Source organism: Mauremys mutica, chromosome 6, assembly GCF_020497125.1.
Source record: "Mauremys mutica isolate MM-2020 ecotype Southern chromosome 6, ASM2049712v1, whole genome shotgun sequence".
NCBI classification, from domain to species: Eukaryota; Metazoa; Chordata; order Testudines; family Geoemydidae; genus Mauremys; species Mauremys mutica.
Genome location: NC_059077.1, coordinates 89,131,995 through 89,144,481, shown reverse-complemented (window position 1 = coordinate 89,144,481; position 12,487 = coordinate 89,131,995). Strand labels below are relative to the sequence as shown.

General features: G+C 42.7%; 1 protein-coding gene across 3 annotated transcripts in view; it reads right to left on the bottom strand.

Annotated features, from left to right (window-relative positions):
* The window catches only part of PUM3 (pumilio RNA binding family member 3), a 37,567-nt gene extending 26,952 nt beyond the window's left edge, over positions 1 to 10,615 (bottom strand). Inside the window, exons 1-6 of one of the 3 annotated variants that reach the window (XM_045021503.1) lie at positions 10,514 to 10,615; positions 9,016 to 9,107; positions 6,678 to 6,860; positions 1,848 to 1,983; positions 1,180 to 1,255; positions 74 to 167 (exon numbers count right to left, since the gene is read on the bottom strand). In XM_045021503.1, coding sequence (XP_044877438.1) covers positions 74 to 167; positions 1,180 to 1,255; positions 1,848 to 1,983; positions 6,678 to 6,860; positions 9,016 to 9,097 — 571 coding nt within the window. In that variant the 5' untranslated portion in view covers positions 9,098 to 9,107; positions 10,514 to 10,615. Of the gene's footprint in view, positions 1 to 73; positions 168 to 1,179; positions 1,256 to 1,847; positions 1,984 to 6,677; positions 6,861 to 9,015; positions 9,108 to 9,994; positions 10,021 to 10,053; positions 10,178 to 10,513 lie in introns of those variants that run through there. The other 2 variants (XM_045021504.1, XM_045021505.1) reach the window with 2 other exon arrangements.
* Between the last annotated feature and the right edge of the window lie 1,872 nt (positions 10,616 to 12,487).

The following is a 12,487-nucleotide window of genomic DNA, read 5'->3' as shown; positions in this document are numbered from 1 at the left end:
ATACATTGAGAGCTACATTATACAAAACAGTGCCAATTTCCAAAGCAAATACAATATAAAAAGGAAAAAATACCTTTTAATTCTTCAAATGTCTCTTGCCTTTGCTTGTCATTGCCATACTGAATGAAACATTGGATAACTCGTGTTGAGTCATGTGCAAATGCCATCTGTAAGATAAACATTTTTATTATCCCAGCCTTCTGCTTGACATTGCATGGCAAAAGTTTATTTTAACACATTTACTCTATTAAGAGTATAGTTTTATGCAGCAGGTAGGACGCCATGACAAATAGATGCTATATAAATAAAATACATTATAAAGAAACAAACAAGTTTTAAACTAAGTGTAGTTTTAACAGTTTTCATTGCTCCAGTATTTCTTTACCAAACATAGACTACAATCAATACCTGCTACAGCAGGCAAAGGAACGTTTTGGCATCATCTGTAAATATGTACCAAAAATATTGAGTATTTTATTGACTGGAACAGCCCCGTGAGATGCACATCCTGTTTTCTCGAGACTCTCACAGGGACAACAGTCACACAGTCTCACCCTAGCACAAGACAATATGATCAGGATGCTCAATCTAACAAAGTAGGCAGCATCGAGCAGCCACAATTTCAATTCACTTTAAAACCCAACAGTTGACTATGCTTCACTACAACACACAGTGAACATACACACCCAAAAAGTGAAGTAAACATAATGAAACTGTTAGTATTTAAAATGTAATGGTAGAAATGTGCACCAGAGCATTAACTTTGGTGTAGGGTTTTTAAGAGAATCAATCGCAAAAATCCACTACAAGTACAACTCTTACTGAAACTGCAAGTTAACCAAAGTTCACTTATATCCAATGAGAATTTTAGAGATTAGAATGCTGGCTGCTAACAAGTCCCCTTTAAAGCAACCTGATCAGCAAAGTTTTCCTGGCACTATTATCCTAAAAGACTGGGAGCAGAGAGTGCAATCTTTTCAAACCCAATTTCTTCATTTGCTGAAACCTTGTTCTATCTGGATATTTTCAATGTCCCCTGTAGCTTCTAGATAAATAGGGTTGTACTGTATGGTTCACAAGGTCATTTAGTGCAACGCACTTTTTCATTATTCAAAAAAAGGGGTTTATCAACTTGCACACTTTGAGTTTTAATTACGTTTGTTACTGTATTTTTCTTACAGTTTTAATTTTCCCCTGAAGCAGTTTATGTAGTTCATTTATTAGCTTCTCTCGCTTCTCCTTGTCACAGTTTTTCCTACAAACAAAAACAGACAAGCAGGAGAATCTTAGATGAGAAAGCAGCTTTTGGAAATACAAAAATAACTGGAAGTCATGAGCTAGAAAGCAAGGCAGACAAAATTTTTTGTTTTAAAATGAGCTCCCACAAGTCCACCTTTAGGTACCCATTTATGAAAGTCCTGGCCAGAAGCGTAAGTATATTTCACTCGCTAAGGGTAAGGGCAGATCATAAAATTTCAAAGAGCCTCAGCCAGTGGGACAATAAGGTCCTGAGCATTTTACAGGATCAGGCCTCAAATTATCTTAATCTAAATGATCTCCCCTGAATTTATGTCCACTTATTATTATTATTTTTGTAGATTTTTACCAAGATCAACCCAGGTGCCTCACGACTATTTCTACCGTCAGCCATCAAAATTTAACTTGAGACCATCAGAGAATTCTAATTCAAGCTAATTAGATTATAATCTATTCATGGAATTTACTTGGAGAAATACAAGCATACCCATTCATGAAGGTATCAAGACAGAATGAGCAACGCATCACCACTGCATGAGTAGTAATTAAAAAGAACTGTATGAAAAAAACCATAATAGAGCCATTATTACCTTCTCACACTTTCCCATATCTGTTTTGATTTGATGATTACATCATAATTTGTTTTGTCATTTAATTGTCTGCTCTGCTTTAATTCCTTCTTTTTCTTTTTAAAATCATTCCATTTAGGCTTCTTAGGTGCTGACCCTGATGATAAAAACAAAACATTGTTTATAACACAGTAATAGTCTTCTACTGGAGATTGGGCGGCAGCTCCTCAACTGGTGTCCGATGAAGTCAACAGAGCTCTGGCAATTTACATGAGCTGAGGATCTACCATGACTGCCTAGCTAGCTAATCTGAAAGGGTGAATACATACTCAACACTTGGGGTGGGATTCACAGGGGGACTCGGGTACTGAACTGCACTCTTTAGTTGTCTAAGACCAACATTTAGGTGCCAATGGCATTCACAAAACCGCTGCTCAGCTGCCATCTAACTGTAGAAGCCTATGCAGCTTTTATCAGTGGAAACAATCATGCCTAATCCCTGGTGGGATGGGGATTCACAACCTTCACCTACAGGTACTGATCCAATAAATGTGCTCAGGGGCTGCTTTAAAGCACATCTATCTGATGGGGCTCCACACAAAATGAAGGATGTAGTGATGGTCGTCAGTATTCACTAGAGCAGGGAAGGTACCTTGTCTCCCACTTCCCAGGTATAGTCTGCAGCTCTCTGAATATCGAAGCGTTCATACAAAGTGGAACATCTTCAGCAGGAGAGGTTGAGAGAGATCCACTGCACAATATCCCAAAACCCATTGATTAGGGAACTCACCTGGGAGGTGGGAGACCTGGGTTTAAGTCCCTACTCCAACTCAGCCAGAGTTGAGATTGAACCCTGGGCAAGTGGAGATTGTCTCCCACATCCTGGGCATGCATTCTAGCCACCAGGCTATTGGGCTCTTCTTGAGCCATGGCTTAAGTGCCTACTCCAGGAGAGTTCACTGCTGTGAATCATGAGTGGAAGGAGGTGCCATCCTCTGGCCTGGATTTAAGCACCTAACTCCTTTTGAGGAGCAGGGCTTAGACCAAACCCCGTCCTCTGCATTTCCTATTGACTAGCTTAGGCAGCTCCACCCTCAGCATGACGACTTTTGTGAATCCCTCTTTTTAGGCACTTAACTTTCCCTATGCATTGTATAAGGAACCTGGCTACCTAATTTTGGGTTGTGAATTCCATGAGGCAGGTAGTCTAATAGTCAGGCACTGTAATGCTCAGTTGTAGCCCCCTTTGTGAACTGCATCGTTGGTGACTTGCTAGGACTGGCAGCTTCTGCCTGGGAGATATCAGATATTGGAAGAGCAAGACAACTGCCATGTTATTCTGAAAGCTTTGACAAAGGATAGAGGTAAGTTAAAGTCTTAATGGGATGAATTCTGACCCAAAATACACCTACCACCCCTCTAGTGACTTTACATCAGAATATGGCTCAACATATCCCCCGTTCTCACCTCACTTCCCACCCCTAAAAAGTGGGAGAAACTTAAATCACCATTTTTTTGTGAGATCTTAGATAACAAGGACTATATGCCCACAAAAATTAAACTTGGTGGGGTTCTTGCCTTTCACATCCTTGAGATAAACTGTCAGAATTCAAAAATGTTGTGCTAGAAAAGAATTCATTCCCAACTGCGAACACTACACCTACCTCTGATCATTACCACTGGCACCCTCCTTTTATGAAGGAATGTAGATAAAAAATAAATATTCAAAAGAGGAAAAATGTGAAACTAAAGGGCACAATCAGTTTATGATCTACTGCCCTCTAATAAATGACAACTCTTCTTATATACAGATTTTGTCTCTTTTAAAATTTGTTCCTATTAACATGTTAATGTCTTTAGCTGGGATCTGTTCAAGATGTTTTCAAGTATGTAAAGCACTGGAGGGGAACAAAAAAAGATTCTCGACAGATGAGTTCATTTATAGATTTAAGTATACCAGCTCTAACAATTACCCACTGCGACTTTATATGTAAAGCCTTCTTGCATGCTTAATCCTTTCATTCAGTGGGATTCATTAGGAGCTTTTACTATACAGTGGCTAAAGACTGCTGCACAGCAAGATTATTACTTTAAAAGGATTCTTCATACGAGATGTCATAAATGAACTTCAAGGTACAGAACAAGTTGACTAATGTTTACTTTTAGCTTTAATCATCTTGTAGCAAAATTAATCACTATATACAATACAGATTCCCAGAAGTGAAAAGTCAGGGGGCAAGGCATGCTAACTAGCACTGTTCAACTGAAGCCCAACAGAATGGATGAATCAAACGCTCACTCTCTTAACAATAAACTGTTTAACAGTTTAGCACCACACACTTCATTTTTCTCCAAAATACCAAGTCTTCCCTTTTTTAAAAGGACTGCAATTTACGCAAGGTATTTTAGGCCACATCTACACTACCCGCAGCATTGGTGGGTAGTAATCGATCTATTGGGGATCGATTTATCACATCTCGTCTAGACGCGATAAATCGATCCCTGAATCGACGCCCGTACTCCACCTAAGTAGGAGGAGTAAGCGGAGTTGACAGGGGAGCCACGGCAGTCGACTTGCCGCCATGAGGACGGCCAGGTAAGTCGAACTAAGATACTTCAACTTCAGCTACGCAAATAGCGTAGCTGAAGTTGCCTATCTTAGATCGACCCTCCCCTCCCCAGTGTAGACCAGCCCCGAGAATCAGTTTATGCCTCAAAATAAATCACTATTTTTTTAAAAAACAGAAGTGAGCAAATAAGAGAAAAGTTAATAGAAAACTGTCAGTCTCTTGATATAGTTAGTGACAATTGAAGTGTTGCTTGAAATTTGAATGAGCAAGACTGAAGGCTTACAGTTGTTTTAAGATAAAATCCATTTAAAAAAATGAATGCAACTCTGATTTAATTCGACCACCACCTCTATTTCTATAGTTTTAAAAAAAATAGGAGTATTCCCCAAACTAAATCAAAGTTAAAACAGTGAAAAAACGTATAAAACAGAACTTTAATGTTATCGTATAAGCCTCCAGTTTCCCTCAATTATTAAGCCACACTTCATTTGTGACAGCCCTTTACATGCAGAACTGTACGCCTGTGGGAAGCAGCAATCAAATAACAGCTCTCATTAAGAGACACCAGAACCAGAGAGTTATGAAACTATTAAAATAGTGACAGAACTAAATATTTACTAAAAAGTGTCTGTACTTGCACATACACAGAAAAATACATTTACAAAAATGCAGAAACATCCAGTATAAAACACTGATTGAACTGGTGAATAAATGCTATAGGCCTACAGACCAACAGTACAAATGGAGAAGAAAAGCCCTTGTTCTTCAAGTTTTGGCTACGATTGTTAGAAGCACGATACAAGACAAAACTCATGACTTTTACATTTTGACACCAACACCAGTGGTTAGTCAGCAGCTGGTGCTCTTGTATTAAGGCGGGGGGGGGGGGTCTTTCCTCAAAAGGAGACCATCTCCAAATGGCCTTTATCAAATCTGTGTAAAAATAATCAGTAAGGCTGAAAGGCAGATGATAGAAATAGTCACAAATTTAGTTTAGTCATTTATTACTTGAAGTTCTCTTTGTCACTACAAACTATTATGCATCAGTTTATGCCAGGGCTGGGCAATCTTTTTGGCCTGAGGGCCACATCTGGGTATGGAAATTGTATGGCAGGCCATGAATGCTCACAAAATTAGGTGTTAGGGTGCGGGCTCTGGGGTGAGGCCAGAAATGAGGAGTTCAGGGTATGGGAGGGTGCTCCAGACTGGGACTGAGGGGTTCAGAGGGCGGGAGGGGGATCAGGGCAGGGGCAGGAGGTTTGCGCATGGGAGAGGATTGGGGTGGACGCTCCAGGCAGCACTTACCTCAAGCAGCTCCCAGAAGCAGCGGCATGTTCCCGCTCTGGCTCCTAGTGGAGGCACGGGAAGGTGGTTCCGTGCGCTGCCCTGTCCGCAGGCGCCGCCACAGGTTCCCGGCCAATGGGATCTGTGGGTGCAGCACTTGGGGTGGGGGCAGCGTGCGGCGCTCCCTGGCTGCCCCTATGCGTAGGAGCCAGAAGGGAGACATGCCGCTGCTTTCGGGAGCCACACAGAGTGGGGCAAGCCCCTGACTCTACTCCCTAGCTGGAGTGCCGGAGCAGGGCAAGCCCCGGACCCGCTCCCTTGGAGGGCTGGATGTGACCCCCAGGCTGTAGTTTGCCCACCCCTGGTTTATGCCATCATACCAAGAAATTAGCCGATAAGTTTAGTTTACTGGTGGACTGCCTATGTTAAACTGGAATTTTCACTGCCACAGACTGTGGGTCATGTGACTTGTATAGTACTGGTAATCAGTTTAAATTGGCTGAAATAACATTTTCCATGGGAAGTCCAATACAGTGCTACAGAGAAGCATAGTTTATAGTTAGAGTTTTATTAGTATTAGAAATACTGTGGAAGTTGGTGATAATATAGGAGTGTACTGAAGAGTAAGAGTAAGACAATCCCCTTCTCCCACTATATTTCCAGTGCAAGCAGCTTGGTTCCTCATATATTTGTGATCATGCCTATCTCAAATTTCTACTATGGGGTTCTCAGGATAACAGGGGCACAGGCATGACCTAATTACTTATGTCTCTGGTGATTACAACAGAGAACAGTCAACTCGTACAGTTAAAAAGCCTATTATACAATCTCACACAATTCAAGGCAATTATAGCATAGCCCTGATCCCAATTAAATCTATTAACATATTTTAGAATATATATTGTTGAAAGAAAATACGCTTCCATTTTATTGTAAGAGTATACTTTACAGATGATATATCACTTCAAAAGAAAAAAAACAACAATAATATACTCACCCCCCTCATTATCCTCCTGGAGTTTTCTCTTCCTAGTGAACTTTTCTGGCTGCTGCTTACTCTTGAATTGTTTCACACTTGCCTTACCAAGTTTTTTGTTTCCTTTCTCAGACTTCTTGGGTCTGAACTTAGGCTTTCCTTCTTCACCTCCTTTGCTGTGAAACTTCTTTGGTGGACCAGACTCTATGCACAACAAAAAAGAATTACCATATATACTCGTTCATTGGCTTGTTCATTTATAGGCCGACCCCCTAAAATGGATAGGTAAATATAGCAAAAACTGTATGACCCTTTCATAAGCCGACCCTAGATTTCAGGGGTTGGAAAACTTTGGCTCCCAGCCTATCAGGGTTGGGATGTTTTGTTTACCTGGAGCATTCACAGGCACAGAGCCCCTCAGCTCTCAGTGGCCGCGGTTTGCACATCCCGCAGCTCCCATTGGCTGGGAACGGCAAACTGCAGCCACAGGGAGCTGAGGGGCTCCATGCCTGCAGACGCTCCAGGTAAACAAAACGACAATGTAATATTCAATTCAATGATTCCATAGAGTTTAAAATCATCAAATTTTGGTGTATATCCATTTATAAGCTGACCTCCACTCTTTGATGCATCACTTTTTTTATCAAAAATATTCGGCTTATGAACGAGTATATACGGTAGATAGGATTGTGTCCTTTTCAAGGACTGATATTATTTTCCAAGTTTCTTTCACTATTAAATGTTTTAATAATTATTTTGTAACAATTAGATTGTGCATAATACACCAAAATCCATGCATGCGGACACAGAATATTAATAAAAAAAAAATCAGATCCTGAAAAGCCCCCAGCTTTCTTACTAATCTATAACAATTTTATATCCCACCCACCTAGCCTTTTCATCATAGCCTTATGATCCTTCTACTTTTGCCCTAAATCCTTCATATAGATGCAATGCAATACCAAAGGTGAACAGAGGATAATTCTAAAGGAACAAAGCTGCCTTATTGGTAGTAAGAGTTTCACTGCCTCCGAAATCTAAGGCCCCAGTCCTGCAAACATCTATAAACAAACTATTTGAAGAACACAAGTAGTGTAATTGGTATAATGTGAATGGATGCAGGTTAGTTTATCTCTGGCTTGTATCTGGTGACTCTAGATACAAGGCATGGTAATTGCTCACTCTTGGATGCTCAGAAAACTTCTACCAATGAACGCAACCAGGCACAAATGGCATAAAATGGCTAAATGTTTTGTGTGATGGTTGCAAAGCAAATTGTGGTAAATCTGCACACCTTCTAAAGGTCCAGTTTGACAGCAATGACAGCAAAATACAGGAACACAACATGTATACATTTCAACAGAGCAATTTCTCCTCTTTTCTGTTTATTAAAAGCCTCTATAAAAACTGTGGTATTCAGTTAAGAGACAGCAAAAATTGTGAGCAAGTAGGCACTTACAACATGGCAAGAAAGTACAGAGATCTTACATACAACTCATCCTCTCAGATGCATAATTAGGTTGTTTTGTTCTTTTTAAAAAAAATTTTAAACCTAGGCTATGCCTACACTGTGTACCTTTGAGGTCTCCTGTGTAGCCACTCTCCTGCCAGCAAAATAAAATCACCCTCAAAGAGTGGCAGTAGCTGACAAAGCTCTGTCCACACCGGCGCTTTTCATCAGTAAAACTTTTGTCAGTGAGGGGTGTGGGTTTTTTCACACCCCTGACCGACAAAAATTTTATTGACAAAAGTGCAATGTAGCCTTAGAGAAAATAACTGTCAATGGATTTTTTAGATTTATGCTTCCTGAACCTAATAAAGGACTCTGTTCTTGCTCATATTAATTATTCACATTATTTTCACAGTGAAACAGCTTTATATCATTAATCTGCCATCTGGTGATAATGCTGAATATTTCCCCCCTTGCATTTAATAAAAATAGGCAATGCATGAATGTGAAAGTGAAGAGACAAACACTAGCTTGAGCTACAGTTCCCTAAAGTGCCTCAATCCTATCTTGTAGCAATTTTATTATTCCAGTTATGAGAGACTCTCTTAAGTAGAAAATGCAAAGCAACTACATTCTTCAGCATGGTTGGCAACTTGGGAAAATGTGGATTAAAATGAGAACATTTTCAATTTTAACCCAATATAGTATTTTGGATCAAATTTTCAAAGTTGAAGGGTTTGCACATTTAGTCCACTTGCGCCATCTCAGCTCCTCATTTTCAATATTATATTTAACGTATTGTTCGTAAGATTAACCCACTTATGCAGATGAATTTGAGTTTGTTGTACCTGTTGCATTCTCCACCCTTCAATAAGAAGTTTTATGAAATATTATTCTTTGCAGTCTTACCATTGTCTTTTTTAAATTTATGTTTTCTTTGTGGTGCTTTTCCATTTTTCCCCGTGAATCTCTTTTTACCTTTGGCTTCCATAGCAGTGACACTGAAATACAGAAAAAGAGGCACAACTTGTTGGGGACCATGAATGGATGTGTCTGTTTTAGTTCAAGAGCATAATGACTTCTCTAACTTTAAAAAAAAATCCTTTGTCATAAGCTATATGATAGAACTGACAAAAGAAAACAAGTAGTAATAGACTGTGGCAATAATTTATAATTTTGTATCTCTAACTGGTACTTTTCTCATTATAAATTTAGTTTCCCATTTCTCTTGTAATTATTTGTGCATCTGATTACCAAACCAGGTTAACTTATTACAGCTGCTTGCCTAAGTATCCCATAATGTTCACAGTCAATGGCATTCTCCCTCCCACCAAAAATTCTCCATGTTAAATACCTCTGTTTTTAACAGAAATGATAAAATGCTATAACTGAGTATTTTTGAATTTTTTTTTGGTATATCATTAGGCTGAACACTAAATAAATGCTATGTTTTATCACTGGGAAGTTCTGTACTTCCATTTTTTAGGGAGACATCATCTATTTTCACTCCTAAAGGTCCAGATCCTGCAGTTAAATGCAGGATGGGGGCAGAAGTAAAAGCAAACTGTATATAAAACCTTGTTTACTAAGCGTTTATTATTTGTACTGTGTCCAAGAGTACAGTAGGCACCTTAAGGTCTCTGCCCTGAAGAGCTCAGAATTAAGTTAAGACTGACGACTTAGAACAAATGCAAATAAGGAAGTGAGAATAGGACAAGGCTACATAAATAAAATCTCTCTATCCTGCAATCATTAATGTGTGCGCTTAACTTTAAGCATGCAAGTAAGGTTAAGTACACAAGTGTTTACAGGACTGGAGCCTAAAAAAGTACAATAAACTTATAATAGTAATGTGTACTTATTAGAAGCTCAAAAGTAATACACCCACTCCAGCCATTCATTGAATCTGTCCAAGTTAATCCTGTTAGAGGCTGCTGCACAACGCACCGAGGAGGGATGTGAAGTAGGAGAAGGCAGAGCCCTGCTGGGCAGGTGCAGGAGGCAGGAGCCAGACGTTTGTGGGCAAGGAAGCCAGGCACGCACGGCGCCGAGCGGGCTATGACATCGGGGGTGACAGGCGCCAGCGATTAAGGGCTTTGCGAGCCGCAGGAGTTCAGCGCACTCGGCACAGGCCACCCGCGCGGTGCCACCCGTCAGACGGGCCAGGCGCAGCGCGCGTCCCAGGAGTTTCTCAGCGGGCCCTGTCCCCTCACCCGCCCCCGCGAGACGGACACCGAGGGATCCCCACGGGCGACCCCAAGATCCCGCTGGCGCCGTGGAGCCGGACGGGCCGGGCCGGGCCGGGCCTAGCAGGGAGGTCGCGGGGGCTGGGGGGACCCACCCCTCCCCGCACCACGCGCCCCCCGCAACGCGCGGCTCCCCGCAGCGGCCTCCGGCCCCCACTCACCCGGACACGTGCGCTGCTCCGGCACCCCTGCTTTACGGCTGCCGTGCTTGGGGAAGGGGAGAGGTCGCCGGGCCGTTCCCCATTGGCTAGCCAAGCGGAAGCGGCGCGACAGTGTCGGAGCAGGCTGCCGTAAAGCAGCAGAAAGGGGGTGGGGTCATCACAAGAGGGGGGTGTTGTTCTGCTGGGCGCGTCCACGCCCGCACACCCTCCCGGGCACAGCCTGGCGGCGGGATCGCGTCTCCCCGAGCCCCTCCGGCTGCCGCCGAGCCGCGGGGCGGGGCGGAGCGGGGCGGTCGGTCCCTCCGCCCATAGCCCCGACACGGGCGGAGCCAGGCGGGAGTCGGAGCTGCCCCGCGGGAGGTGCCGCCGCGGTGGCGGCGGGAGGGCGGTGAGCGAGGCCCGCAGCGCACCTGCGGACTCCGGGCGCGGTGTGAGTTCCCGGCCGGGCAGGGGCAGGTTCTCAGCAGGGGGCTCTTGGCTTCCCCCAAAACCTGCCTCTTGAGGACACGCTGGGGCCCAGCTGCTGGACTTGGGGGGCTGCTGCCTGCACCCCCCCCCCCCCGGGATAAAGTAGTAAAACAACCCAACTACATGGAGTCCGCCTTCAGCACCCCCACTATAAAAACTATACCAGCATCACTGTGCTGGGAGCCTGTTTGTCTCACCAGCTTCCCACCTATGCAAAGATACAGTCTCTGGCTTGATTTTGTGCCTTTGGTTATTGCCCGTCTGGTTCCACTTACTGCACCCTCGCTTCCATCCCATGTGTCACTTTGGGCCTATCCGGGAGCTGACCTGAGGCTGTCTCTCTGCCCTGGCTGGTTCGAAGAACCCTTTGAACATTGCCATTTAACCACACAGTGTTTTCCTGTTGCAAGGTGTGCCATGCTGCTGTGGTCTGTGATGGGCGGTGTTGGCCTATGTGTAAAATCTAAGGAGTTTAATGTCCTCACTTTTGACTTAAGGTTCTTTTTGTCTAGATTTCTCTTTTAAAAATAAATCCGCTGCTAAAGATCACTGTTTGAAAGTGCTCAGGTCCGGTACAACTCTTCCCATAACAGTGCAGAAGTTAATTATACTGTAGTCTATGTTCTGTAGTGGGTCAACTCAGGTCTTGAACCACCTATTGCATGTTACATAAAGTGAGAGTAGGCACTCCCCTTGGGTGTTCCAAAACTAGCACTTCCAAGGAGCAATATTAAAGTTAGTGAAAAGTTGCTTCTTTAAAACATGTCCCATATATAATGTGCAGGAAGATAAAGTCACTCATACAGTTTTAGTTTTTAGCTGCTGCTTTGATTTCCGTGAACCTTATATACTTAGTATCCTTTGACTGATCAGGAGGTCACTGCTATAACTATCAGTATATCTGAATTATTATGATGCAGGGATTTTTATTTATATAGATAGGTTTTGAGCATTAAAGCCTTCAATAGGCTTAAACAGGGCCTGCATCTCTAAGGCCATTCCCCACCCCCTTTGTACCATACTGCCACAGTTACAGTAAGTGACCCCTTGGTTTAAAAGAAAGAGTTGTTAGCAGGGCATTCTCCTGATCTTTGGAATTCACTCACCCACTTAAGGCTAGAATAAATCTTCAGCCCCAGCTCCAGCTAGTTTATGTTGCAAAGCAGTTAGTAAGCTACCTTAAAGATGTAATTAAGGATTCCCCTACACCATCCTATCACCATGAACATGTACAGATGGGGAAAGTATGTGAGTGAGAGAGATTTTGGTCTCTGGTTGTCTCAAGGTGGGATGGAAAGGTGGCTTAGAGTTACCTTCCCCCATGACAGCTGTGTCATGCTTAGCTAGGGTGACTAGATGGCCCATTTTTAAAGGAACAGTCCCATTTTGGGGGACTTTTTCATATATAGGCGTCTATTACCCCCCACCCCCAGTTCTGTTTTTTCACAGTTGCTATCTGGTAACCCTATTCTTAGTACAACTCAGGATTTAGCTCTCAGTCCAAAA